This window comes from Marmota marmota, unplaced genomic scaffold (genome assembly GCF_001458135.2).
Source record: "Marmota marmota marmota unplaced genomic scaffold, marMar, whole genome shotgun sequence".
Taxonomy (NCBI): domain Eukaryota; kingdom Metazoa; phylum Chordata; class Mammalia; order Rodentia; family Sciuridae; genus Marmota; species Marmota marmota.
In genome coordinates, this window is record NW_026000249.1 from 18,498,670 (window position 1) to 18,525,203 (window position 26,534).

General features: G+C 33.3%; 1 protein-coding gene across 1 annotated transcript in view; it reads left to right on the forward strand.

Annotated features, from left to right (window-relative positions):
• Window positions 1-26,534, forward strand: part of Il1rapl1 (interleukin 1 receptor accessory protein like 1) — a 1,309,684-nt gene that overhangs the window by 1,253,524 nt on the left and 29,626 nt on the right. The window contains exons 7-8 of the mRNA XM_015488096.2: window positions 8,081-8,213; window positions 10,166-10,311. Coding sequence (XP_015343582.1) covers window positions 8,081-8,213; window positions 10,166-10,311 — 279 coding nt within the window. The remainder of the gene's footprint in view (window positions 1-8,080; window positions 8,214-10,165; window positions 10,312-26,534) is intronic.

The following is a 26,534-nucleotide window of genomic DNA, read 5'->3' on the forward strand; positions in this document are numbered from 1 at the left end:
AAGAGGATAAGGAAAAGCTATGGTACTTGGCTCCTACATCATGTGCTAGGATTGCCTTATAAGAAATTGCACGTTCCAGAAAGTTAGAGAATGAAAGAAGAGATGGGTAGTTGTTCTTGATAACAAGTTAAATAGTTTTGACTTAAACAGAAGCATAGATAAAATTTTATTTCTGATTCTTCTGTTTGAAAAATGAAAGAGAAATAAGAGAGTATTCATGAAATCAATTGATAACCCAACAAATGTCAGAGCCATATTGTATGTATATAAATATTGCTTATTTTTTATATTTATTTTTTAGTCTTAGGTAGGCACAATATCATTATTTTACATTTATGTGGTGCTGAAGAACCAACCCAGTGCCTCATGCATGCTAGGTAACCACAACCCCAGCCCAAATGTTGCTTATTTTAATGGCAGTGATAAGCTAGAGCCAAGCATAGTATTCCTTTTAACAAATAATTTTTCAGAAAAACATACAATTATGATTTTGTTTTTTACCTTTATTTTTCTGTGGTGCTGAGGATTGAATCCAGTGCCTCACACATGTTAAGTGAGCACTCTACCACTGAGCCACAACCCCAGCCCTATAATCACGATTCTTAACACAAATATAAGAATGGATAAGTTTTCATATAAATATTTCTCATAGGATATGAGGGGACTAAGCAGATGTCTTACCAGGTTCAAAGAAGAAGTCAAAACAATAAATTTACATGGAGGAGTAAGGGAGTATTGAGATCAATTGCAACTGGGGATAACATTGTTTCTTCCATAGATTGCAGATTAAGGGAGAGAGAAGAGAGTCAGTTAAATCACTGTCAGAAAGGAGAGAATACGCATATTTATCAGTTACCTACACTTTATAAAGCATCAAATATAGCTCGAAAACAAAAAAGAGCAATAATCTGATAACCCAGAGAGGTGCATCATAGACCAAAGAGTAATTTTCCATTGAAAAACATTTCTTTCTACATTTGTTTGGAGAGAGACTATATTTTTGCAGCTTGGATTGATTCCTCAGTGAGACATTTGTACATCCCTGTGAACACCAGTTACTACTCTACCTGTCATTGTTATTATTGTGAAACTTCTTTTGCTTTATTCTTCCCTGGCAACCCTGACATTGCTTCCTGCTTATGGGCCCTGTCCTAAAGATTTTCAATTTAGTTGTTTTTCTGAGCTCCATTTCTACCTTATACAAAAAGTCCAAGGTAAAAATAAATTGTTCTAGACAATTAACTGTAACCACTTGCATGAAAATGACCTGGAGATTCTTGTTAAAAATTCAAAACCCTAGAACACTCTAAACTTGTCTTACCAAAATCTGGTAAGGAATGAAGCTAAATTTTTTGACAATCAGTTTGGGAGTCACCGGTTTAAGTAAAAAAAAAAAAATAGCAACATCTGAAGTCATATTTCTCCAAGATAAATAACAATATAGAATACATAAGAGGATAAAATAAAAACTGATATGAAAGTAAAATTTTGCAAAAAGGAAGAAAGTTAATGGCAGTATTAGGAACTGCAATAAGTAACCTTCCCCAGAGTTTCTATCAAAATCTGACAATGATTATTAACAAGTCAAATACCTGGAATACCAATCTATAAATGCTTAGCATGGTACCTAGAACAACTATTAATAGATTGATATTCAAGGTATTCAACATGTTAATAATCAGTGGCAGATTTTGATAGAAACTCTGGGGAAGGTTACTATTAACACAGACACACATTAGATTACAAACATAACAAAGTTCGTAATCACTGTTTTAATTTTCTTTGTTTTTTTCATTGTACTGAAATTTTAATATATATATATATATATATAAATAGATTTGTCAAAGTAGAAATTCTCTATCATTTCTAGATTAAAATTCTAAGAATTTACTTTTCCTATACACATTACAAAATAATATATTTCCCCTAAATAGTATATTTGTTATATAATAATATTTAATTCTATAATAAACCTCACACTCCTTTTTTGTATCTTTTGAAACTACTTACTTGTTTCCAGATTATATTCAATTCTGATAACTCATTGCTTGGAATAAAATTTGGTACTGTTTCTAAGCACTATAATTGATGTCAAAGAGATATGCAGTATCTCTACCTATGGAACAAAAACAATTTTGTTGTTAAGATTGTTTTTAAATAAAATTTTTCTTTGTTTGGACAAACAACATACTGTCTAGTCCTATCATCATTATAGTTCTTTAGGATAATTGTTCAGCAACTTCATAATTTTGTTGAGTTCTACATTTTATTGGAATTTGTCAGCAATAACATTAAATCTAAAAATATACCTTGGGAGTTGAATTGTTTGATTATTTATTGCTGGTATAAATAAGATCTCTTCAATTTTCTGATTAGTAACTGTAAATCATGTATTTTTGACTTTTAAATGTCATAGAACATAGCTAACCACAGAATTTTCTTACTGAGGATGAAAAAATTATGAAAATAATTCAATGTCTTTTTAAAAATAAGATTAAAATAATTTTAATGAGTAATAATGAGTGTAATACATATTTCACTATTGTCATGTATGTAAAAAATAAATAAAAATAATTTTAAATTATATTACTTAAGTAAAAATCATTGAGTATCTACAAATCATCTAGTCAAAAAAATAACCAAGGTTATCAAACTTACTCCGATAATTTGTTCCAATTTTTTCCTCTAAATTGCCTTTGTCAATGGTTATGGCTGTAGATTCCCCAATATGCTGAGGCAGACCCCTCTGTAATTTGAGGCAGACTTCATCTAATTTTTAAAAGTCATAAGGAAGATTTTAATAATTTTAGAATTAATACTTTTTAGAATTAATGATTATAGAGTTAATGCTTATTGTTTTGCATATTCTGACTCTTTCTTAAGGGTATTTTTTTTTCTGGACCTAAAGTTCTACTCAAATATATTTAGAGGTTGGGCAGCCTCTTCTTTAGGCATTACCATCTAAACTGTGTCCAACAGGATGGTGTCATATTTTTAGCATGAGTTTTCTGTTTAGTATAACTCAAACCATACAGATTTTTATATTTTGGAATACAAATACAAAATAATATTATAACAGGTGGAAAATTTTAAACTTTGTTAGAAAATGAAAAGTCTCCTTTTCAAAGGAAGTCAAATGTTTTTTCTGAATTCATAAGGAGGCAATTCTATTATCTATAAATAATAATTTTATGGTTCTTTCAAAACATTACATTGCTTTTTTCATGTCTTATTGCATCAGCAGATCCTTTAAAACATTTTCATATCCAAATAAGACCAACAGGTGTACTTTTATGCAATTGAAAGGAGATGATACTGTTACCAATTATCTAAGGGTTCCTTTGCTCAATTCAAATAGAAATCTTGGGTAGAAAAGGTATACCTCCTTTAATGTTAGCAGTTCTGAGCTTTGAGTGCCAGTGGTTTCCAGTGCTTAGTGTTAGAGGTTTCTCCCTGTTGTTCTTGCAGCTTGAGCTAACAATTCCTCCTATAGCTGGAGCTAGCATCTCTCCCAGCAGCTTTTCCTGCAGGTTTTGGCAGCTGTCTGCAACATTCTGGCTGCAACATGTATTGGTGATAACCCTTGGTGTTATCAGCTCTGGCTGCTGGCAACTGTCAGTACCAGCTCCCCTCAGTATTACCAGCTGTGAGTCCAACCAGGTCCAATAGAAATATTCTTGAGATAGAAATCACAAATAGGCAAAATGAAATCATCCAAAAGAGGTTTTACTTGGAGTTATGCCACAACGTGAGGGGAAACAGAACATGGACTTATTTGATAAGGATAAGAGAAGAGCCAGTTATAAAGACAAAAAGGATAGACTCACTCATATGCTTAGTGTCCTGCTGGCTAACCATAGACTTACTTTTTAGTCTTGGGGAGGGGAGGGACTGCTCAAAAAGTAAAGTGAAGACATCTGAAATGACTACAGTGGTGGAGTATTCTAGAGAGGCAGATAATAATAAATGTTGGCAAGCATGTGGAGAAATTAGAAACTTCAAACATTACTGGTAAGAATGTAAAATGGCACAACCACTGAAAAACAGTTCTGCACATCCTCAAAGATTTAAATATTAAATTGTCTCATGACTCAACAATTCCAATCCCAAGTATGTATGCAAGAAATTTTAAAACATATGTTCTCTTCGAAGCTTGTATGAAAATATTCAGAGCAGAAGTATTCATAATAGCCAAAGGGTTGGGGATGTGACTTAGTGGTACAGCACTTGCCTATAATGTGCAAGGCCTTGGGTTCAGTCCTCAGTACTGCAAAAATAAAAATTATATATATATGTGTGTGTGTGTGTGTGTATGGATATATATATATATATATATATATATATATATATATATATATATATATTAGTATACTGTTAACTGTTTTATAATTGGCTCTCCAAATGAAGTTCTGTCACAATATTTAAGCTATTCCCGTCACTATTTTAAGTATAGACAATAAATAAAATAATAAATAATAAATCATTAGCCTCATTCATTGCATTTGACAATTTATAGGGTAAATACTCCCACCATGGCTGATTTTAAGTTATGAACATAATGTTACTGTCACTGATTGTGCAGTAGTATAATATTATATAGTATTTTTTTCTTTCTTTTTGTACCAGGGATTTAACCCAGGGGCACTTGACCACTAAGCCACATCTCCAGCCCTTTTTTATTTTTTAAATTTTAAGACACGTTCTGGCTAAGTTACCACAGGCCTCTCTAAGTTGCTGAGGCTGTCCTCAAACTTGCAATCCTCCTGCTTCAGCCTTTCAAGCTGCTGGGATTACAGGTGTGCACCATTATATAGTATTTCCAACATGTAGATACTATTGTTGTAAATATAATTAATTTATTTTTTAAAAAGTAAATTAGTTATAGATGAACAAAATATCTTTATTTTGTTTATTTTTACATGGTGATGAGGATCGAACCCAACACCTCACATGTGTGAGGCAAGTGCTCTGCCACTAAGCCACAACCTCAGTCCCTGTAAATAACTTTTGAGTATCTATTTTAATATAATTTGTTTCATTGTTTTCCTGTAATTTAATGTCTTTGTAGTGCTGCAGATCAAACCCAGAGCCTCATGCATGTCAGGGCAGTTTTCTACCCTTAAGCTACACCCCATCCTATAATTTATTTATTTATTTATCTATTTATTTTTGGTACTGGGGATTGAACCCATGGGAATTTTGTCACTCTGCTACATCCCCAACCCTTTCTATTTTTAGTTTATTTTGAGACCAGGCCTTCCTAAGTTGCTTAGGACCTTGCAAAGTTGCTGAGGCTGATTTCAAACTTGTAATCCTCCTGCCTCAACCTTGGTAATAGTTGGGATTACAGTTGTATGTCACCACACCTGGCCCATAATTTATTTTATTTTATTTATTTATTTTTTGGGATTGAACCCAGAGATGCTTAACCCTGAGCCACATCCCAGCCCTTTTTTATTTTTTATTTTGAATGGGGTCTTGCTAAGTTGCTCACAGCCTTGCTAAATTGCTAAGGCTGGCTTTGAATTAATGGTCCTCCTGCCTCAGCCCCCCAAGTCATTTGATTATAGCAGTGTGCCAATGTACCTGGCCCATAATTTAATTTTTAATGACTGTATTTAATAACCTGCTTATAGAATTTCTGAAAATTTAGTACAAGTTGGTAAGGACCATCTCCAACACACCACTTAAGTAATACCTGAATGAGGAGATCATTTTTTGCAAGGAGAAGGGTAGTTTACAAGATAGATTTGGTCTATTGAGATATGTAGACATGTAGTCTTTAATGAATGAATTTTTTTTTTAATTTTTTATTGTTGGCTGTTCAAAACATTACATAGTTCTTGATATATCATATTTCACACTTTGATTCAAGTGGGTTATGAGCTCCCATTTTTACCCCATATACAGATTGCAGAATCACATCAGTTACACATCCATTGATTTACATATTGCCATACTAGTGTCTGTTGTGTTCTGCTGCCTTTCCTATCCTCTACTATCCCCCCTCCCCTCCCCTCCCCTCCCCTCTTCTCTCTCTGCCCCCTCTACTGACATTNCACAGGGGATCAAACTCAGGGGTACTCAACCATTAAGCCACATCCCCAACCCTATTTTGTATTTTATAGAGAGACAGGGTCTCACTGAGTTGCTTAGTGCCTCGCTTTTGCTGAGGCTGGCTTTGAATTCACAATCCTCTTGCCTCAGCCTCCTGAGCCCCTGGGATTAAGGTGTGAAGCACCATGCCTAGTACGTACCTTTTTAAACCCCTGCAATGTATCATGATTCTGATTTGAAACTTGCTATTGAATTTATGACTACTTGACAGTATAACAGGTAATTCAGTTACATAAAAAAGAACTAATGTTCTCATGAAAACATAAGATATTTAAGAGTATTTTATAATTTTGGTCAATACTTTCCATAGAAATGTGTAGTTGACTCCCAGTCAGTAAAATTGATATTCATTTATCCATTTTGTTGTGTAAATATCCTCCAAAAGAGAGAGGAATTCCATATTAAAATATTTCAAGAATATTTACATACAATAACTAATAATGAAAGATCCTTCTAGAAGCTCCATTTTGCCTCTTAAAAGCTGCTAGATAATTTCTGGACTTGCCTTATGTGGTCATCAGTGGTAACTATTATATATAGAATCAAAGTCGGCGAGGAAACTCTTGGAGAACATGTGGACATGAACAAAGATAAAAGCAGAAGGATTATAATTTGCCATCTTAAAGTATTATAAGAGCAAGTTTTTAAATAACTCCTCTTATCCAACACACATAATTAAGAGAACAAGACTAATTTTAACCAAAAAAAATGTTTTTTGTTGTAGAAGTAAATTACAAAATACCCATGCCTGCTTTCTAAGCAATTATATCTCAATGAATTTTGCCTTTCTCTGTGTTCATGTTGTAGAAATGGTCATAAGCACAATTTTGAAAGATGTTAAAGATGTTCACTAATAATATAACTCAGAACATACTTCTGAGATTTCCAGTACTGAGGAATTTCCTTCTTTGCACTTTAAAATTATAGAGTTATCAGGACCCTCTAGTAATATCTCATAATATATGGCTAAAACTAATTGAAAAAGTTTTCTCAAGATTTCCCTTTCCCCATTGCAACTGGAGTAGGCTCTTACTTCACCCCATATCACCTCCCAATTTCTGACTCAATTTCAAGTCAGCAAGATCATAAAACTATTGTGTGTTAGAATATTTTAGTTTTGTAGTGCTGGCTGAGGTTTGGGTAAACCAGGTATTTACAAAATGGCACAAACCATTCTGCAGGCATTAACTTCACTTCCAATTTTAGTGTGGGACTTCCACTTACCTTATTAAGTAGTCAACTAACCTGTGTTCACCATTATAATAGTCCTTCCTGAGCAGCATAGTGAAATTCACAGTAGTATTGTTGATTTTATCTCTAATGAAAATCCCAAACATTTACTAACATGAATTGTTTATTTGTTTTTAAATACATGTTTCTATCTAGAGATGTATTAAAATGATATTCTTTATAAAGAAAAAAATTCTTAACAGCATTTTCTTGGTTTCCCAGATTTATAGTTTATTTTCTTTTTCAGCTACACAGTGTGCTCCCTTTCCATTTCCTGCATTAAAGACTGAGAAACATTTCCTAACTGCCTTATAGAATGTTGTAGTTATGAATGTTATGTACCCTCTGATATCATGCCTCGAGAAGGGCACATTACCTCTGTGGTATCCTTCCCAATAATTCATAACCTCAATCTAATCATGAGAAAACATCAGGTAAACTTAATTGGAAGAACATTCCATAGAATAACTGACTGGTCTTCTTCTAAATCTTATAAGTAACTCTCATTCCATTAAATAAGCAATTCTGTAAAAAAGCACACATTCTATAAATTTAACAAAGATGGGAAAATACCTGAAAAAATATCATGATTCTGATTTGAAACTTGCTTTTGAAACTTTTATAAAGATGTTTTATTAAATCAACAAAGTGTTCAAAATGTTACCTTCCAGTTTGCCTAAAATAAGTGTGTACAAATAGTTTTATGACACATTTCCATCACTTCTCTCCACAGGTGACTCGGCTAATCTAACCTGCAGAGCTTTTTTTGGGTACAGTGGAGATGTCAGTCCTTTAATTTATTGGATGAAAGGAGAGAAGTTTATTGAAGATCTTGATGAAAATCGAGTTTGGGAAAGTGACATTAGGTAAAATAATTTTTTTTCTTTTAACTTGTACATTCATTCAAGTTATCATTTGCTCTGTGAATGAATAAAAAGTTAACTACTCACTCCCCAAAAGTGATTTTTTTTGGTTTCCTATTATCATAATTAAAATACTATAATATTTGAGGACAAAGAAACAAAGTTCTATTAAGAAACTGATTATGGAATTGTAAAATATGAATTCCATTTGCAAAGAATTTAAAAGAACTTTTAAAAGATGTGCTTCACTAAAGAATATACTTAATATGAGACTAAAATACTATTAAATATAGAAAATAAAGAAGCCCATTCTATCTTTGAAAAAATCAGTGAGCCTTTTGTTTGTAAAAGCTTTTTTTTTAATTATTGAGAGGAAACATGAACAAGACACAAGGACTCAAACAAAATATCCATCATTTCCTTTTATGTTTTTATATATTTAAGATACAAAGTAGAATATAAAACACTTGATGGAGTGACAAAGGATTTATAAAACATTTTAATAATCTTTCTCAGTCTGACTTTCAGGTCTAAATATTTATTTAATAGAAATAATATGAAGAGAACCAACCAATTAAAATACCATCTATTTTGAAGGCATTAATGCTTTAGCCTCTTTATTTTTTCAATGTACCTACGTATTTATTAACTTACTTTTGAGTATCAAGTCATTCAATTTTGACTAAACTTATGCTTAGGCATAAATACTTATTTTTAATCATGACATAAATAAGAAGATACTCATAATTATAACTAAATCAAAATAATAATGATCCTTTCTAAACCTTCTCCCATCTAAAGGTTGCATATTCTAATATATATATATGATGTATTTAAACCATGGTTCTCTTTTTAAATGTTAAGACTTTTAAAACCTTATCCAATGTAGAAGAGAAAATGTTTTTCAATAAAAAATAAAAACACACAAGCTGTCATATAAGATTACTTCTATCGGAATCTTATTTTTGGCAACCATTATACAAGAATATCTCAGTCTGGAATGCTCTAAGTGGATTCTGGAAAGCCTGGATGGGCAATTGTCCAATGTGTACTAAAAATGTCCCTCTGCCATTCTTCATACATAAAACTACCCTACTACACTCTTTTCTCTGACCCACACTCTTGGAAATGCTACAATTAAAGAGGGACCATATCCTTCTAGCTTTTATTCTCTTTAGTTTTGTGTGTGTCTGGGGAAGGTTCTAGAAAGGTATTTTTCTTTACTTCTGCATTAAGAAGTGCTGCACAGAGATGAATTATCAAACAGATAGGAGGGTGAGGGCAAACATTGAGAGCAGGCAAATGGATCTCTAGTTTGAAGAAGTTTTCCATTTACTCTTAGAGATTGCTAATTATCTAACAGTGAGGTTAGTTAGCATTTATCAGTCATTTAAAATGTCAGAGTTAAATGCTTATCAAACTTTTAATCTACAGGTTTGTAAATTCATTTTTTTAAAAAAAAATAGGCAACTGGTTGTATTATTCATGGAAGTCAGGCTGAAGGTTTCAAATGAAATGTCAAAATAGCTTAGAAATTTTCTTTTCTTTCTTTTTAAAAATTGGCCTGATATATAATTAGGGCTCCAACCTAAGACTTTAAAATTTCTTATCTCCCTTCATATCATATTTCTTCTTAAAGGAAAGGCAATTTATAAACTTTTCTTCAAGGTCTCTTTCACCTATTTATTATGACACTATGATTGTCCTGCTAAGAGAGATAATTAACTGCAACTTCATTAGCATCTACAAAGACAAGCTTCCTCATTAGAAGTAAAGAAAAAAAGGGCATGATATAATTTAATTATCCTAGCATCAATCCAGAGCCACATTTGAAGCACAGATTCTGTAGATAATTTCATATTACATTCAGATTAATCTACCTTTCTTTCTTTTTTATGTATGTGTATGTATATGTTTGTGTGGGATTTTTTGTTTCGTTTTGCTTTATGTTTTAGAATTCTTAAGGAGCATCTTGGAGAACAAGAAGTTTCTATCTCATTAATTGTGGACTCTGTGGAAGAGGGTGACTTGGGAAATTACTCTTGTTATGTTGAAAATGGAAATGGACGTCGCCATGCCAGCGTCCTCCTTCATAAACGGGGTAAGTGCAATTTTCTACACTTGAGTGATAAACTGAGCATACAGTGGAGGCAAATCATTGGAACCACAAAAAAATAAATTTTATTTTTATACAGAAACTTATACAAAATAAAAACAATAAATTAGTGTTATGATCATCAAGAAAGAGAGTACCAAGGATGAGTGAATTAGCTCCAGTTCTAGAGTCAAATTTGGAATCCTTGCTCTGATTTAATACTGTATAATATTGAGCAAGAGGGCTGGGGTTGTGGCTCAGTGAAAGAACGCTCTCCTAGCACGTGCAAGGTGCTGGGTTCGATCCTCAACACCACATAAAAATAAATAAATAAAATAAAGGTATTAAAAAATATATTCAGCAAGATATTTAACTTCCCCTGGCATCCGTTTCTTGATATATAGAATGATACAATATAAAGATAAAAGATAAAAGATATCAACTTGAAGGACTTGACATAGCATCTATATGCAGAAAATATTTAGTTAAATGGTACTTATTATTATCAAAAATAGGCATTAAGTTATTAAAAATAAACTAAATGTTTTTAAATCAAAGATTGTGTACATTTCTGGAAAGTTATCCCTCTAGTGAAAGAACCATGTGTGATTAATTTCCCAGTGCAGTTCTTCTTGATAGTTTTCTACATTGTGTAACTTTTATAAATGTAATGTCCTCCCATAATTAACAATAATTTATTATAAGTAATATAGGACATGGTTGAGTGTAGCATCTGCCATAGTAACTCTGACTTCACAGCAGCCCCATCACCTTATATAAAGGGTTAAATATATATATATATGTGTGTGTGTGTATGTGTGTGTGTACATTGAATTGTTTTAAATTAGAGATGATTGTAATATGTGAGGCATGCTTTGACTCAGTAACATTTTGCATGCACATTACATAAGAAAAATATATTTTTCCACATTATGCTAAGTAAAACTTTCTAGTCTTTGGGATAAGGACACTTGATGTTCTCTTACTCAGCAAATTTACAATGATTTTAATTTCAAAGCACATGTTTAATCCTAGACTATTTGAGGTTTGGAAAGAAAGAGAACATGAAGACTTTCCCCTACTTTATTGGGTGAGAGATTCCTTTGAATAATATTACTGAAAGCTATTAAAATAGACACCTCTGTTGTCAAGGTGATTACAATATTAAAATAGTCTATTCTTTTGGGATGTGAGTCAAGGAGAAATGTATGTAGCATCTAGCAATATGATTCTTTCTGTAGCTTAATATGCAGCTAATCAGTAAAGGAATCTGAGTAGAAATATCATAGATATACAAGGACAGAAATAGTTTTTCAGGATTAGAAGCAACTTAAATGTCATGGAACTTACCTTCTCATCCTTCCATAACATCTTCCCAAGTGGCCCATCAGCTTATATTGGATTATATTCCCTCGCAAGGAAACCCATTTTATCATTGGGGGTGGGGGATGCTGTTCAAAGGCATCCCTATTTCACCATTTATTCAATGGCTCTAGTTCTATGCTTTTAAATATTCTTTCCAAAAATAGCCCTTCAAATGTTGAATGACAGTCACCATAAACCTGCTGGACCTTCATTTCTTTATTCGTATGCATGAAACCCTTCTAGTATTCTTTCTTTTTTTTTGGGGGGGGGGGGNTCTTCCTGCCCACAGGAGTCCAAGCTACCCTAAAACTTACACTCTCAGATAATTAGTAACAAAGCACAAATAGTCAGAATATATTCACAGGATGTGAAGCCCCTGATAGATCTAGTCCACATGGGTTCTGAAACTAGACAAAGGGAAAATGGCTCCAGTAGTTTATTTAAAGGGGTACATCAAAGGCAGGGATAAGGTTTCTAGGACAGAGTCTTAATTCATGATGTCTTGCAGTCAGAAGGTTGATTGACATCTTAGGTGCTGTGTGGGCCATGGCAGAACAGGAAAGAGATTCACATTGTCCCTGGGCAATTGACCAGATGAAATGTCCACTGGCCATTCCCAGACACCAGATGTCTCTATCTATGAAGCTTCCATGCACAGTCACCCACATGGAACCCATGAACAGATCCTGACAGCTGGCTTTGAATTCTTAATCCTCCTGTCTCAGTCTCCTGAGCCGCTGGGATTACAGGCTTGCACCACCATGCCTGGCTCCAACATTCTTATCACTCTCTTGCATATATTCTAATTGAAGAATTTGAATTATTCCTTATGAACAGAAGTAGTAGAGAGATGTTATATTGAACATATAAAAATCTGCTTTTTTGGACAACATGTTTCTCTAGAGGGCAAGATAGGGGTATCAGTTAAATAGCAATCAATCACAAGGAGAGGGGAAGGAAAACAAAGAGTATCTAAGGGTAAAGCTATTTAAGCTCTGATTTTGCAGACAGGCACAGAGCCAGGAAGGGTCAAAACCTCCCAGGATATTTTACCAGATTTAGCCTGAGATTAATTTGCCCAAAGCTACAAAAGCTTCTAGTTATAGAAGAACAAATGATTGAGGAATCAAGGAAATTATCTGGAAAAAACTTTCCAGCAAAGTCTGATTCGTTAAACATGGAAAAGAAAATTGTGGCCAAATTTTCAGTTTTAAATATTTAAGTCTTACATGTTGTTTTTTTTTTTTTTATTTTTTTAAATTTGTGTGTATATCAAGAGCATTTTGTTCTGATTAAAATGAACACATTAAGCCAGGCATGATGGTGCATACCTGTAATCCCAGTGGCTCAGGAGGCTGAGGCAGGAGGATTACAAATTCAAAGCTAGCCTCAGAAACTTAGTGAGGCTCTAAGCAATTTAGTGAGACCCTGTCTCAAAATAAAACATAAAAAGGGCTGGGGATGTGGCTCAGTGGTTAAACACCTCTGGGTTCAATCCCTGGTACTGAAAAATTAAGTTAAATTAAAGCATTAAGAAGTCAAAAAGAGCTGGCACAATGGGAGAGGTCTATAATCCCAGTGACCCAAGAAGCTGAGAGAGGAGGATCCCAAGTTCAAGTTTAGCCTCAGCAATTTAATGAAACCCTGTCTCAAAATAAAAAAATAAAATGGGCTGAGGATGTGACTCTGTGGTAAAGCTACCCTGGGTTCAATCCCCAGTACCATTTTTTTTTTTTAATGACAGAAAATACTTCAAAGTTATATACTGTAAAAGTCCCTCTTAAAGTCAGTGGGTGCTTTCCTTTTAAGGGAGCTGGAGTTAATGACTCATCAATTTGCAAAGGCAGTAATAGATGTAAACTCAGGCTCTTGAAGGGCTCATTATCATGTAGAATAATCCCACCAGTCAACATATGACATCATTACAACTTCATCACCCCTGCCTGGTTCAAAAGGGCCAGACTCAGCATATGTGAGCCCATAGGTCTGGATATTTGATCAGAGGGTCCCTAAGAAAGTAAAATTTCTTCATGCTAGCAATCATCTAATTATCAGATGAGTCGCAATATAACTTAGAGAACAAAGGGTCACAAAAACTACTGCAAGCTGTCACTATTAATCTTGTGTTTTTGTCATTGACTCCCCAATTTCTTAATTTATGGTCTTCCTTTTGAAAAACTCCCTGAAAAAATATATTACAACATTTGTTTGACACAGATCTTGTACACAATAAACAGCCATCTGTTCTGGCAGGTGAACTTTAGCAGGGCATACCTTTGCTAAAGTTATCTAAGTGTTTTTCTTCTACTCTTAACCTTTTGTTCTCTATTATTGACATAATAACATGATTTCAGAGCCCTGTAGTGGGTGGCATAGATTCATTTGAAACATCACTTCCATCTACCAAATGAGTCTACATTTGAGCTAGGCTGGATCCTGCATTAGCCTTTTATCTTTATAAAAGAGTCTTAATTTTGTAAAAAGCCAGCTGAAAATCCACCAAGAAATTTTTTTTATTGGTTGTTCAAAACATTACAAAGCTCTTGACATATCATATTTCATACATTAGATTCAAGTGGGTTATGGACTCCCATTTTTACCCCAAATACAGATTGCAGAATCACATCGGTTACACATCCACATTTTTACATAATACCATATTAGTAACTGTTGACCAGTAAAAAAATCTTGCTTGAGAGTATAAAAACCTGTCAATTTTTTTTGCACCAGAGAAGATATTTGGAAAGTTAGAATCATGCCAGATATACAATGTAGATATATTTTACTTACTATACAGAGTACTAACATATGCAATGAAAGAGAGTTGAGGAATGAAAGCACAAGGTCCATGGAGAACTATTGGTCTATAACTGCCCTACTTCTTACTCTCTGCTGTAGCTCAGAGCTTCTATTCAGTCCTTTTTGACAGTCCCCAGCCTAGCAAGCTTGGGAGTTAGATCCTGGATTCAAAAAGAATCAAAATAAAGTGTTGATTCATTAGTTATCAGGTTATTTATTATGCTTCTCATTGCCCATACTTGATTGAATTTGGCATCTTGATGCCATCTCTTAATCTTTTACCCAGATGACTTTGCTTGGTTTCTCATGGCTACTCTGTGTCTTGACGCTGATTTTCAGTTTTCCTCCAATTCTGACCTTTCCTGATGCCTCCATTTTGTATGTTTTCCATTTCTCTGATTCAAATAATAATCCAGATGGATATCCAGCAGCACTGTGCTCTGGCCTCAGGCATACCTGATCCTGCATCCATCAGTTAGTACTGAATTTCTTTGTTCTACTTATCTTTCATCTGTACTCTCACTTTGGATGACCTCACAGTGTGGACATGTTTACTATCTGTAGCCAAATACTATAGTGATGAAAGACATGTACCCAGTGTTACTAGGCCCAGGTCTGGCTTCTCGCCACTTGAAAGCCAATACTCAAGAGATGAGAGTCAGAGGAAGGAAGTCAATTTTATTCAAGGGCCAGGACCCTGGAAGATGAAGGGGGCTATCATCCTCAAAGCTCCATTTAGGGAACTCAAAGGTACAAAGGGCCTTTACAGGAAGAGAAAGAAGGATTAGGGTGGCAATGGGCAGAAAGATTAGGTGCTGAGCAAGGTCTTTGTCTTCCAGGAAGTGTGTCTCTTTTTTCTCTCCTCTGGTCACAATATCTCAATCCACCTTGACCTCCTGAAGCTAGTTCATGTAGTTGCTTAGACAGACATACTACTTTTCTACAAGCTAAACATCACAGCAATTTACATGCTTTGTGTTTTTTTATACAGAAAATTAAAGAATAAGAAGTGACATTACACATTCTGATGTTATCTGAAGGTCACCAGATTTTGTGGTTTCTGAAAATGTAAAGAAAGATTATTTAGCAGTTAAGATCTTAAACATTAAGATGTAGCCTCTCTTTAGAATTTGGAATGCCAGGCAAAGGGATGGGATGTTAATTTGTAAAGGGCAAATGCAAGGGAAGTAACCTGGCAAAATACAATTTGCAAAGGAGCAGCCATGGTTACATTGGGAGCAAGGCTGACTGTGCTCAAGACCAAACTCTTCTTACTAGCTGTGCTATCTTGGGAAAACCATTCCATCTCTGTGAGCCTCAGATTTCTCTTCCATAAAATGGGAGTAATAAGAAGTCTTATCACAAAGAGCAGCTGTAAGTTTAAATGAACTCATATATGTCAATACTTATCACAGTGACTGACATACTTAGCATCCAATAAATGTTAACAAGCTATTACAAGATTTCTGTGCTACGTGATATTCTGGGTAATGAAGATGCATCAATTGTGTTTTCCATTAAAAATTCCCTGAATTCTAATTTATCTTTGATTAAAATGGTCAGTTTTAGCTCTAGCAATTTTGTGTCATCAATTCTAAATTTGAACTTTCATAGAGTTACTTTGGTTTGAATATGCTGTCATATAGGAAAGCTTCATTCATTTATTCATACATTTAATGACTATTAAGAACATACTATATGACTGGCATTGTGCTAACCACTCATAAAATTAAATGAATAGAAAATGAAGACCAGTATCATTTGGAATGCCATCAACTACATTTTAAATTACACTGATATCAAGCATTTTTAATATATAATTGTGCTTCCTAGTGAATGTTTGACTTTGAAATTGTCACACCAAGGATTTCATTAACAATTCTTCTGTGAATGATTATGTTGTTTTTATTGATTACAATAATATGGCAATTCATCACAAAGTAGTTTAGGAAATGGCAATGTAACTATCTGAGAGACTTATCACTAGTTAATAATGGTAAACATCTAGATTTTCTCTATTCCCCTCAAAACCATTTTACTTCTTGTATGCACTCTCTTTTTCTCTACAAAGAATGCAATCAATAGGAATTAGACTTGCTCAATAAACTCCATTGTCCTCAAAATATCTTTAGTAATATAATTAACATATATATCACTTAAGATGCATTGTTTTAAAACTGGATGAATTTAAACCCAGTGGACTCCTTATCTCTTCTTGTAATGAATCACCTTTTTAATACGTGCCTCATCCTTGTTTTTAATTTGTCTAGTACATTTATTTATTGAGTAATTCAGTAAAATCATAAAATTTTGTAAACCTCTCTTTGATGCTGGCCATTTGACATCTTTCACCACTAATTTCAGAATATTTAAAAGCCAAACCTTGAAAACACGAATGGTTTGACTCTACTTTGTATTCAACCAGAGACATGAAAAATTGTGTTCTATTTGTATTATATGAATTGAATTGCATTCTAATGTCATATATAACAAATTAGAATAAATAAAATCAATATATTTTTTAAAAAGCCAAACCTGGCTCAGTTATCAAAATATCCTACCTTCTATATGGGAACATCGCCCTAAAAAGGCAATGGTCCATTAAGAGCCAAATTGGTGTCCATGAAAAAGTTAACTTGTAATGAGTGTTAGCTTATGCAATGTCAAAATGTTATGTTGCTGTAGCATCTCTGAATCAGAACTTTGACATTTTGCAGTCAATTTTTTTTCCATCCTATATCATTTTTCTTGATTCTCTGCTCTTCAATTATGTGAAACAACTAAACAGCAAGCATCAGCTTCATATTATTTTTTGGTAACTAATGCTGAAACAAACATACACAGAGGCTATGATAAATGTCAGTTACACAAATTGTCTATATTGTTCAATAAAAAAATCTTGTACCCTTGAGCTTCTTGATAAGGGACATTCCAATGAAGCTATTTGATTACCACCAAACTTAGTTTTGACTTTCAGTCAATTTGGTCACTCAGTTTTCTTCCCTGTGAACAATTTCCAAGAGGCATATTTGTTGGGAAAAAAAGGACTACTGTCTGTAATGATTAACTTATTTCTCATTTAATAAAAATAACAAGGGTATGATTCTGGACAAAAACAATATCAGGCCATAAGAATTAATAAACTCAGGGCTGGGGCTGGGGCTTAGTGGTAGAGTGCTTGCCTCACACATGTGAGGCACTGGGTTTGATCCCCAGCACCACATAAAAACAAATAATCAAAATAAAGGTATTTGTCCATCTACAAGTAAAAAAAACATGAAAAAAGAAAAACAGTATTAATAAACTCAAAGTTTTATCATTCATGTTGACCAAAGCCTTTAAGTATTTACTTATACATAGTCATAGTTACTGTAAGTTCCTCACTTGCTTTATTGTTTTACTCTTGTTTTTCTAACTAAATGTTAAATTATCGATAAAGATCTTTTATTTCTCTGTTATTTTCAGTTACTAAATGTGATGAATGAATTGATTAAATGTTTTCTGAGTAATCTACATACAGTAGGGTTTCTCAATCTTGTCTCTTTTGTCTACAGGATTCTTTGTTGTGATGGGTGCTGTCCTGTACATTGTACATTGTTTAGTAGCATCCCTGGCTCCTACCCATCAGGTGTTTATAGTACCTTCATAGTTGTGACAACCAAAATTGTCTCTAGACATTGTCAAATATCCAGGGACAGGGACCATACAATTGTTCCCAGTTGAGAACTATTGCTATACATTATGGATATCAGAAACTCAATTCCTTCCTTGAAATGTTTTTAGCACCTAAGCTACTGAAATCAGGGAAATTCAAAATAGATGCACAAATATTTTCACCTTGAAAACCCTACAAAATCACACCAAATTCGATTAAATGTTCAACATAATAAGAGTTTATACTACAGGAATAGACAAGTTAGATTGTTTGGGTTTCCACTCTTGGAGCATCAGCTAGAAATCCCTATACTAGTGGTTGCAAGCTTTATGGTACACCCAAATCATCTAGGGAGCTTGTTAAAACGTAATTCACATTCATTAATCTGGGGTGAAACTCAAGAGTTGAATTTCAATAAAGTTCCTTATTGATGCTGCTTCTACTGGTCTGTGGACCACAACTGGCATACTAAGGCCCTTGCCAAGACAACAGATTCTTCTAAAAAACATGGTAGCATCTAATACACAATGAGAAATTAGCTTTCTTAAGTTCACTGTTTCTATGAGAAAGGAATAAATACAAGTATAGTCAGTGGGACTATTTCCATCTAATTGTCTCATTCTTTTTACATGGTCAACACCTTTGAACTTTTTTAAACATTGGTACATTGCTCTCACTCTCTACTCTTAATGAGGTTACTTGCCTCACATATTCAATGAAATTGTGCCTTATAGAATGCATTCACTACTCAGAGAGATGTTTGAGAGGCCACTCTCTTCAAGTATTAAAATAATTAACCTCTTAAATAAAGAGGGCCCTCATTGTTGGACCAAGTTCCTACATTCCCTGTTTTAAAAATACACTTCGGAATTTTGCAACATACATATGGAGATATATATATATATTTCAGCCTATGCTAATAGGCTGTATATTATATTCAACCTATACAAATAGGAATTACCAAGGAGCAAAAAGATATTTGGTAAACAGTTTATATTACTAATTTCCCATTTTACATTCCACTAAATTTCATTTACATTTAATGAGAAAGGATGGTCATAGTATGGGGACTGAATGATCACATATTATTGGTTGCCCATATAGCTGCAAACCAGGCAAAAAAAAAGAAAAAAAATAGCACAAACAAGATAAACTCTGCCAACATATCCTAAAGTTTAATTCATTTTAACAGGTATCTGTCTAGCATCTAAATGAGGCTATAAAACAAAAATTATCGTGAAGTGAGGGCCAAGGGACTCCATTGGAACTTACATCCTTGTATCAAAAAATGACAAACAGGTTATTTAGAAAAAAATAATTCAGTTTAAAACATTTGCAGGAAGCCCACCCAAATCAACTAGTACATACATAGCAGAATTTGACATGTATGATCAGAGGGCATAAGCAAGAGAGCATATTTTGGGCTACCACCTGTCAAAAATCACTCATTCTTCCTTCTCAGATCCACCTTTATATTCTCATTATTTCTAGGTCAAATAAACCATTTATTGATGATGTGTCATATCTCACTTGAAATCTCACTTCACTGCACACTATTCAAAGGAGATAATTCATAAAATGCTGTTTCATGAAAAGCAACAAGTCATTCCCATTCAACAAAATATGCACTGAGTGCCAGCTATGGGTATAGCATCTGGTTAAGTATCCTTTAGAGTTAAGTCACTACTTCCCAAGGGATGTCTCTCACCATTCTGGTGCTTTAAAGCAACATTGTTTGGGAAAGGGAGATGGTTATGCATTTATAGGACTATGAATTCCAGCATTTGGTTGAGAAGTGGCACAACTGGGTCATAAAATGCAAGATATAACTTTTAATAAGCAGTTCCTGTATGTCGAACTTTGACAACCAGGTCAGTAAAGTGAGAAATTAGACGTGACACATAAAAAATGCTAACTACTCTCTCCGGTCATACAGCAGGAAATAAAAAAAATGTGTTGATTTTCAATAGATTACCATGGTAACTTGTATTAGATTTCAGTGTTGAGAATTACATTTGCCATCTGTAAAAAATATGTTAGCTATTTGTCTCTACTTTTAGGACACATGTTCTATTTTTAGCACATGCTTTATGATGAGTAATTTTTCTAGAGGTCAAGTTCTCTAAATTGCAAGTGGACATTTAAAAGATATTGAAGTGGTTTTATTTTTAATTCAAAAAGAAAATCCATTGGTACATTTAGGAAAGCATAGGAAGGTCATTTTATAAACCATTAATTTAACTGTGACATGAATGAAGACTGACTAAATAGGAGAGGAATTATGAACTGTGATGAAAAAATAGGACAATTTCTTGAGAATGTTTTGTTTTTGCCTATTCAGTTGTGTGTGACTTAAAGCAAGTCTTTTTGCTTCATTGTTCTTTTATTTTATCATTTTTCAACTAATCGCTTCTAATCTCCAGTGTAGGAAACTTGAAAGAACTTATTAAACACTGAGTGACTAATCATATATATTAGGCCATTTGTCGGATTTTACAGATTCTTGGAGCTTTGAGACATTGTACCCCATTTTGCCAATCTTGAAATTAAATGAAAGTGGCTCTCTTCTCAGGGATTTCTTATGTTTAAAGTGTTTTTAAAGTTGCGTCAGATCTTTAGTTCTATAACTGCAAAATAGAAATTACAATTTCTTATGATATGTGACCGCAGTTCAAAGTACTGACTTGTAATGGTTTCCAAATTCATGCAAACTAAAATGGAAGAGGTCATTATCAAAGTCTGAACGAATAAAACATAAATTGCCTGCTTAAATCAGTTTGAAATTCTAATTCTAGTATGTAATATAAAATGAATACAACTTGAAAATTCATTTATACTATCCCACAGATCAAGGTAATGACTCACAACTCCTTGGGTGCATTTCTAATTCTCCACAAATGAACAAATCTGTCTATATTATTTAAATACCTGAGCATTAAAAGTAGCTTACAAGAATACATTAAAGATATCACAATAAAATTCTATTCAATTGTCTTCTTGATAGATTGCTGTCAGTGGCAACTTAGTAGTTACATAAAACTTGATAATATTGAAATATATTTTCAACTGTTTAGTCAGTCACATACCAGTTTGTTTTCCCATCATTAAAACAATGTAATTAGTCTCAATAAAAATTGAAATGCACACTTTCTCTAAAATCAGATTGTTTTAACCTACTAATTGTGTGAGTATTTATAAAATATTGCCAAAAATGATTAAGAAAAGCTCATTAGTGGTGCTAAAATGTTTCTTATATACTTTCCTTGCTGAACTGGACATCTTTAAGTGATGCTTAGATAAATATACAAGTAAATAAATAATTAATATAAAGTGGTTATCAAGAAACCTCTTATCAGAACACATCTTGCAAACCATGTTGGATATCTCCATTCCAAACTGTTCAGAGTAAAAGGCAAAAATAAGCTTTTTTGTAGTATTAATATTTAAAGTCATAAAAAAACATAATACATTGGAAAGTGATAGAAGGTGATAGAAAGTGATGGAAAGTGATAGAAGAAATTTGCTGACTTAATGGCAATTGTTATCTGAGGTGGTATGATTCCTATGACTTTCAATTTTTCTTATCATCCCTATACCTTTTTTCAAATTATACAATAAGCATATTTTATAGTCAGAAAAAATGATGAGAAAAATAAGTCTATTTTGATATAGCTAATGAATATTTTTAAATGCTTATAGGAAAATTCTATCATTTTTGCTATAAGATCCAGGAATTTATGTGTTATAAAATTATACTGAAACCTATTCCCTTGAATGTCTACTCATTTTTGTTGTTGTTGTTGTTTTTGATATCAGTGATTAAACCCAGGGGCACTAGACCACTGAGCCACATCCCCAGCCATACTTTGTATTTTATTTAGAGACAGGGTCTTACTGAACTGCTTAGCACCTTAGGCTGGCTTTGAACTTACGATCCTCCTGCCTCAAGTCGCTGGCATTACAGGCATGTACCACCACACCTGGCCTGCATGTCCACTCTTAATCCCACTTTCTAGCTGTGTTAGAAAACATTACATTTTAAGGGACACCTTGCTTCTACAAAGTTTTCACAAACCACTGCTGATATTTATGGATCAAAAAACAATGCACAGAGTGAAATGATAAGATAATGGCCTATTATTTGTGAACAATGGCCATTAATTAAGAGAATTAATTATCAAGAATAGGCCTTTCATGTATGCCAACTACGGATACCACTAAACTATATGAGCAAACAAATTTGTTCTTAGCTTTGGCATAAGGAACTCTTTCTTTAGGGGGAATTAAGTACTATCAGGTTCTGCTACTGGTTATCTCCAAACATGCCCCTTTCATCTTAGTTTTTTATTTTATTTTATTTTATTTGGTGCTGAGGATCTAACCTAGTGCCTCACATGTGCTAGGCAAGTGCTCTACAACAGAGCCACAACCCCCACTGCTCATCATATATTTTTTTATTTGTTTCAATTAGTTACATATGACAATACAATGACCTTGACATATCATACATTTGAATCACATGGGATACAATATCTCATTTTTCTGAGTATACAGGTTGCAGAATCACATTGGTCATGCATTCACATATATACACACAGTATAGATTTTTTTATAGGAGAAAAAATTAATAAACTCTTGCATCTCTTTACAAAATGAGAAAGCAAGACCAATTTTCTACCATTTTCCCAAACATATTTATGTATTCAGAAAACGGAGTGATCAAAAGCATTCAAGAGAGAGAAAAAATAGATTTTTTTCTGTTGGTCTCATTGGGAGGAATGATCCAGCATATGGTTTGATTATTGTGTTTGCCTTAATAGTTTCTGACTCTGGAATCACCAAGATTTTGAATGAAACTATCTCAAGAGAGAAACTATTACTAATGTTTTTGCTGAACACATTTTATTCTAATGCTTTCGATAATTAGGAAATACATTAGATCCTTTAAAGGAAGAAAATTAAAATAATAACATGAAATTCTGAAGTTTATTAATGCTTTCCATTTTGTATACTTCAGTGCATTAAGGTTTTACTTGTCTACAATATTTATAAATTTATTTCCATCAGTTGAATATACTACAAATCATCATACCATGTTTTTTAAAAGTGCTTAATATTTCTGTAGACAACATGTCTCCTATTGGTTATCTAAGCATTGCAGATGTTCTGGGTTCTATGGGAAACCTAAAACATTCCCAATGGAAGAAAGAATTATTCTAACTGTGACAGTATATCCTCTGGTGGAGGATGGCTTTCAGAAAAAACACCGCATTCCCTTAACAAAAAGGAGTGAAATGGCAATGCCACCTTCACTCTGACAGTTTTCTCTCAAGAGATGTTTTGTAACATTCCATCTGTGCCTGTCTATTTGTATGACATGTTAAGAAGGAAATTCCTAGTAGAGGGAAAGCAAATACTTTTTCTTTTAAGATATGTTCTTTTAGATATCAGTGAAGTTTGACACCTTGATATACAATAGCCCTGTCTTCCAAGCTGATCACTCAAGGCCCTTTTTATTTACTATAGCAGTATCTTCTTTCTTTGTCTGAATTCTCTCCATCATACTTAATCATATAAGATCTAAGATTAAGGAACACCATCTTAAATACATAATGATTTGCATATGGCCCATGTTATACTCTTTAAAAAAATTTCAACACTGTTTTTACATTCTAAAGGGGAAAGTTTTCAGCAATAAAGCTCTGTCTGTATTAATAACTCCACAGTGTACATTTGGAAAATATATGCCAAATTTCTCCAAGGGACAATCATGGTCCCACTGTTCTGACCGAATTTTGGAAACTGGCTTAACTGGTACTTGAATTGCCCAAACAAATATTTAGTGAAAAGGTGCATGCTATCTGATTTAAAAAGGAAAAAAAGACAAATAACCTCTATTAGTAGAGAAATCAAAACGTGATTTTGCCTACTATCATCCATCACACCACATATTTGCTTTCCTAGTACTACAGCCCAAAGTACTTGCCAAAAACATTTGTAGGCATTCCTGTACTGTGCCACTTAGTACCTGATTCCTATTCTTGAAACACCCCAATGAAACCACACAAGTATAAACAAAACATACTCCAAATGAGTTCCTCCACCTGGCTCATGATAATGATGCATGTGGCATTTCTTAGACACATACAAAAGAGGTCTAGCACAGTGCCAATTTAAAGCTCAATAAATACTTTTATTATTTTGTTATTAAATATCTGCTTACATGCCTGACTGTACCTAGACATGAGCTCTTTTAAAGCACTGATCACATTACATCCAAAACTTTATCTCTAGAACTTTATTATTAAAACTTATTATATAAAGATAAAATGAATGAATGAATGAATGAATCAATCTTTGAAAATAAAAGTTGGGTGTCTAGGATATAACTCAGTGGGAGAGCGCTTGCTTAGAATCTGCTAGGTCCTGGGTTCCATCCTCAGTGTGCACAAGCACGTGCATGTATGTGCGTGCATACACACACACAAGCTGTATAGTAATATCAAAGATGTGAAGCAGTACCTGATTGATATCCAAATGTCAACTGAATACAAACTTTCTTAGTTCTCTATGTCTATACAAGAATATACCATCATTGGATTTATGAATGAAAGACAATTTTTAAATTTATAATAAGTTGACCATTTTTCTATATAATGAAGTTTTATTACCAACTTAATAAAGTGAATATAAATAATTATGCCTCATCAATTGCTTGAACCTTGTGTCACATCTACTAGAAAAATGGCTCACAGAAATATTGGAGTTTCAGAATGAAATTCTGAAATTGGAAAATTGTTCTTAATCATCTAGTCTTTTGTTTACTCAACAAAAAATCATTCGGTAACTACAGTGTGTCAGATAGTTTTCAAGGCACTTGGGATAATCAGTGAAAAATTTAAAAATAAAGACAAAAAACAAATATAAAACAATGATAACAACAACAAAACACCCTCACCTTTATAGAATTTAAATACCAATAGGAGAAGACAGATGATAATCATTAATTAGCTTCATAATATGCAAATTAAATATCATATTCTATGGTGATAAACACTATCGGAAGAAATAAAGAGAAGTGGGTGCAAAGTGCAACCATGGGTTTGTGCTTTGGAATGAATAGACAGTGAGCCACATTGAGAAGGTGCTGTATGAACAATGACTTAAGAAGCAAAGAGAAGGGCATACAGAAATCTGAGGATGGGGGACACTCCTAGTGAGAAGGAAGGACCAGAGCAAAGATGCTAAGATAAAGCAATTGTTTATAATGTAAAACCATAGCTAAAACTAGCTCTGCTAATACGAAATTGGGAAAGTCATGAAAAAAGCAACCAGAAATACATGTTTTAAGGAAGGCAAATTACTTTAGCAAGGAAAGAGCCATTGAAAGTATAGATTTTAGCCTTCCCTTGCAAGATGGGTAGGGTTTTAAGAAATGAAAATGAAAGGTTCTAGATTGGTACAGAATCAGGAAAACACACTGAAATCAATTCATGCCTGGTGGCATGCCTATAACCTCAGTGATTTGGGAGGATGAGGCAGGAGGATTGAAACTTTGAAGCCAGCCTCAGCAACTTAGTGAGACCCTGTCTCATATAAAAAATAAATAAATAAAAAGGGTAGGGGATGTGGCTCAGTGGTTAAACACCCCTGGGGTTCAATCCCTGGAATCAAAAAAAAAAAGAAAAAATCAATTCACGGTAGAGCAGTGATTTTGGTTGGAGGTTGGTTAGTTGCCAATTAAAAGAGTAAAAAAACCCATAAATGTCAATATAAAGTGTTCTAACTTTCTTTCATGGGCAATGTAAATCAGATAATAGTTACTGAGGAAAATCCCAAGGTGAATATACATTTGGTGAAGATTAAATTGAAAGCTTTATATAGAACAGATTAAAATAGCTATTAAATGATACAATTTTAATCTAAAGGTAATCAACCCAAAATGCATTTTATTTGTAATAACAATTATTATGCTATAATCTTATCATTTGACCTCTCTTTTATATTTTATGTTTTTGCTTTGGAATGAAAACTGCAAATGATCTTGTAAAATTATAAGACTGCTACAATAAATTTCCATACATTGCAACTCTTTCCCCTTTAACCTATAAACATAGGTTATAGACAATCCTATATATAGGTAGATAAAAATATAGACCTACTATGTATGCAAATTTATAGTACATATTATTGTTGAACCACATGACAGTAAATTGTAGACATTATGACTGACTAAATTCTTCAGTGCAAATCTAAAAACAAGGATATTTCCTTTGTAATTGGAATACATTTATCAAAATCAGGAATGTTGAAAATGATGAAATGTCATTTTCTAATATGCAGTCTATATTCAGATTTCAGAAATTGTTTCAATAGATGTTCTTCATATAATAGTTCCCATCCAGAATTA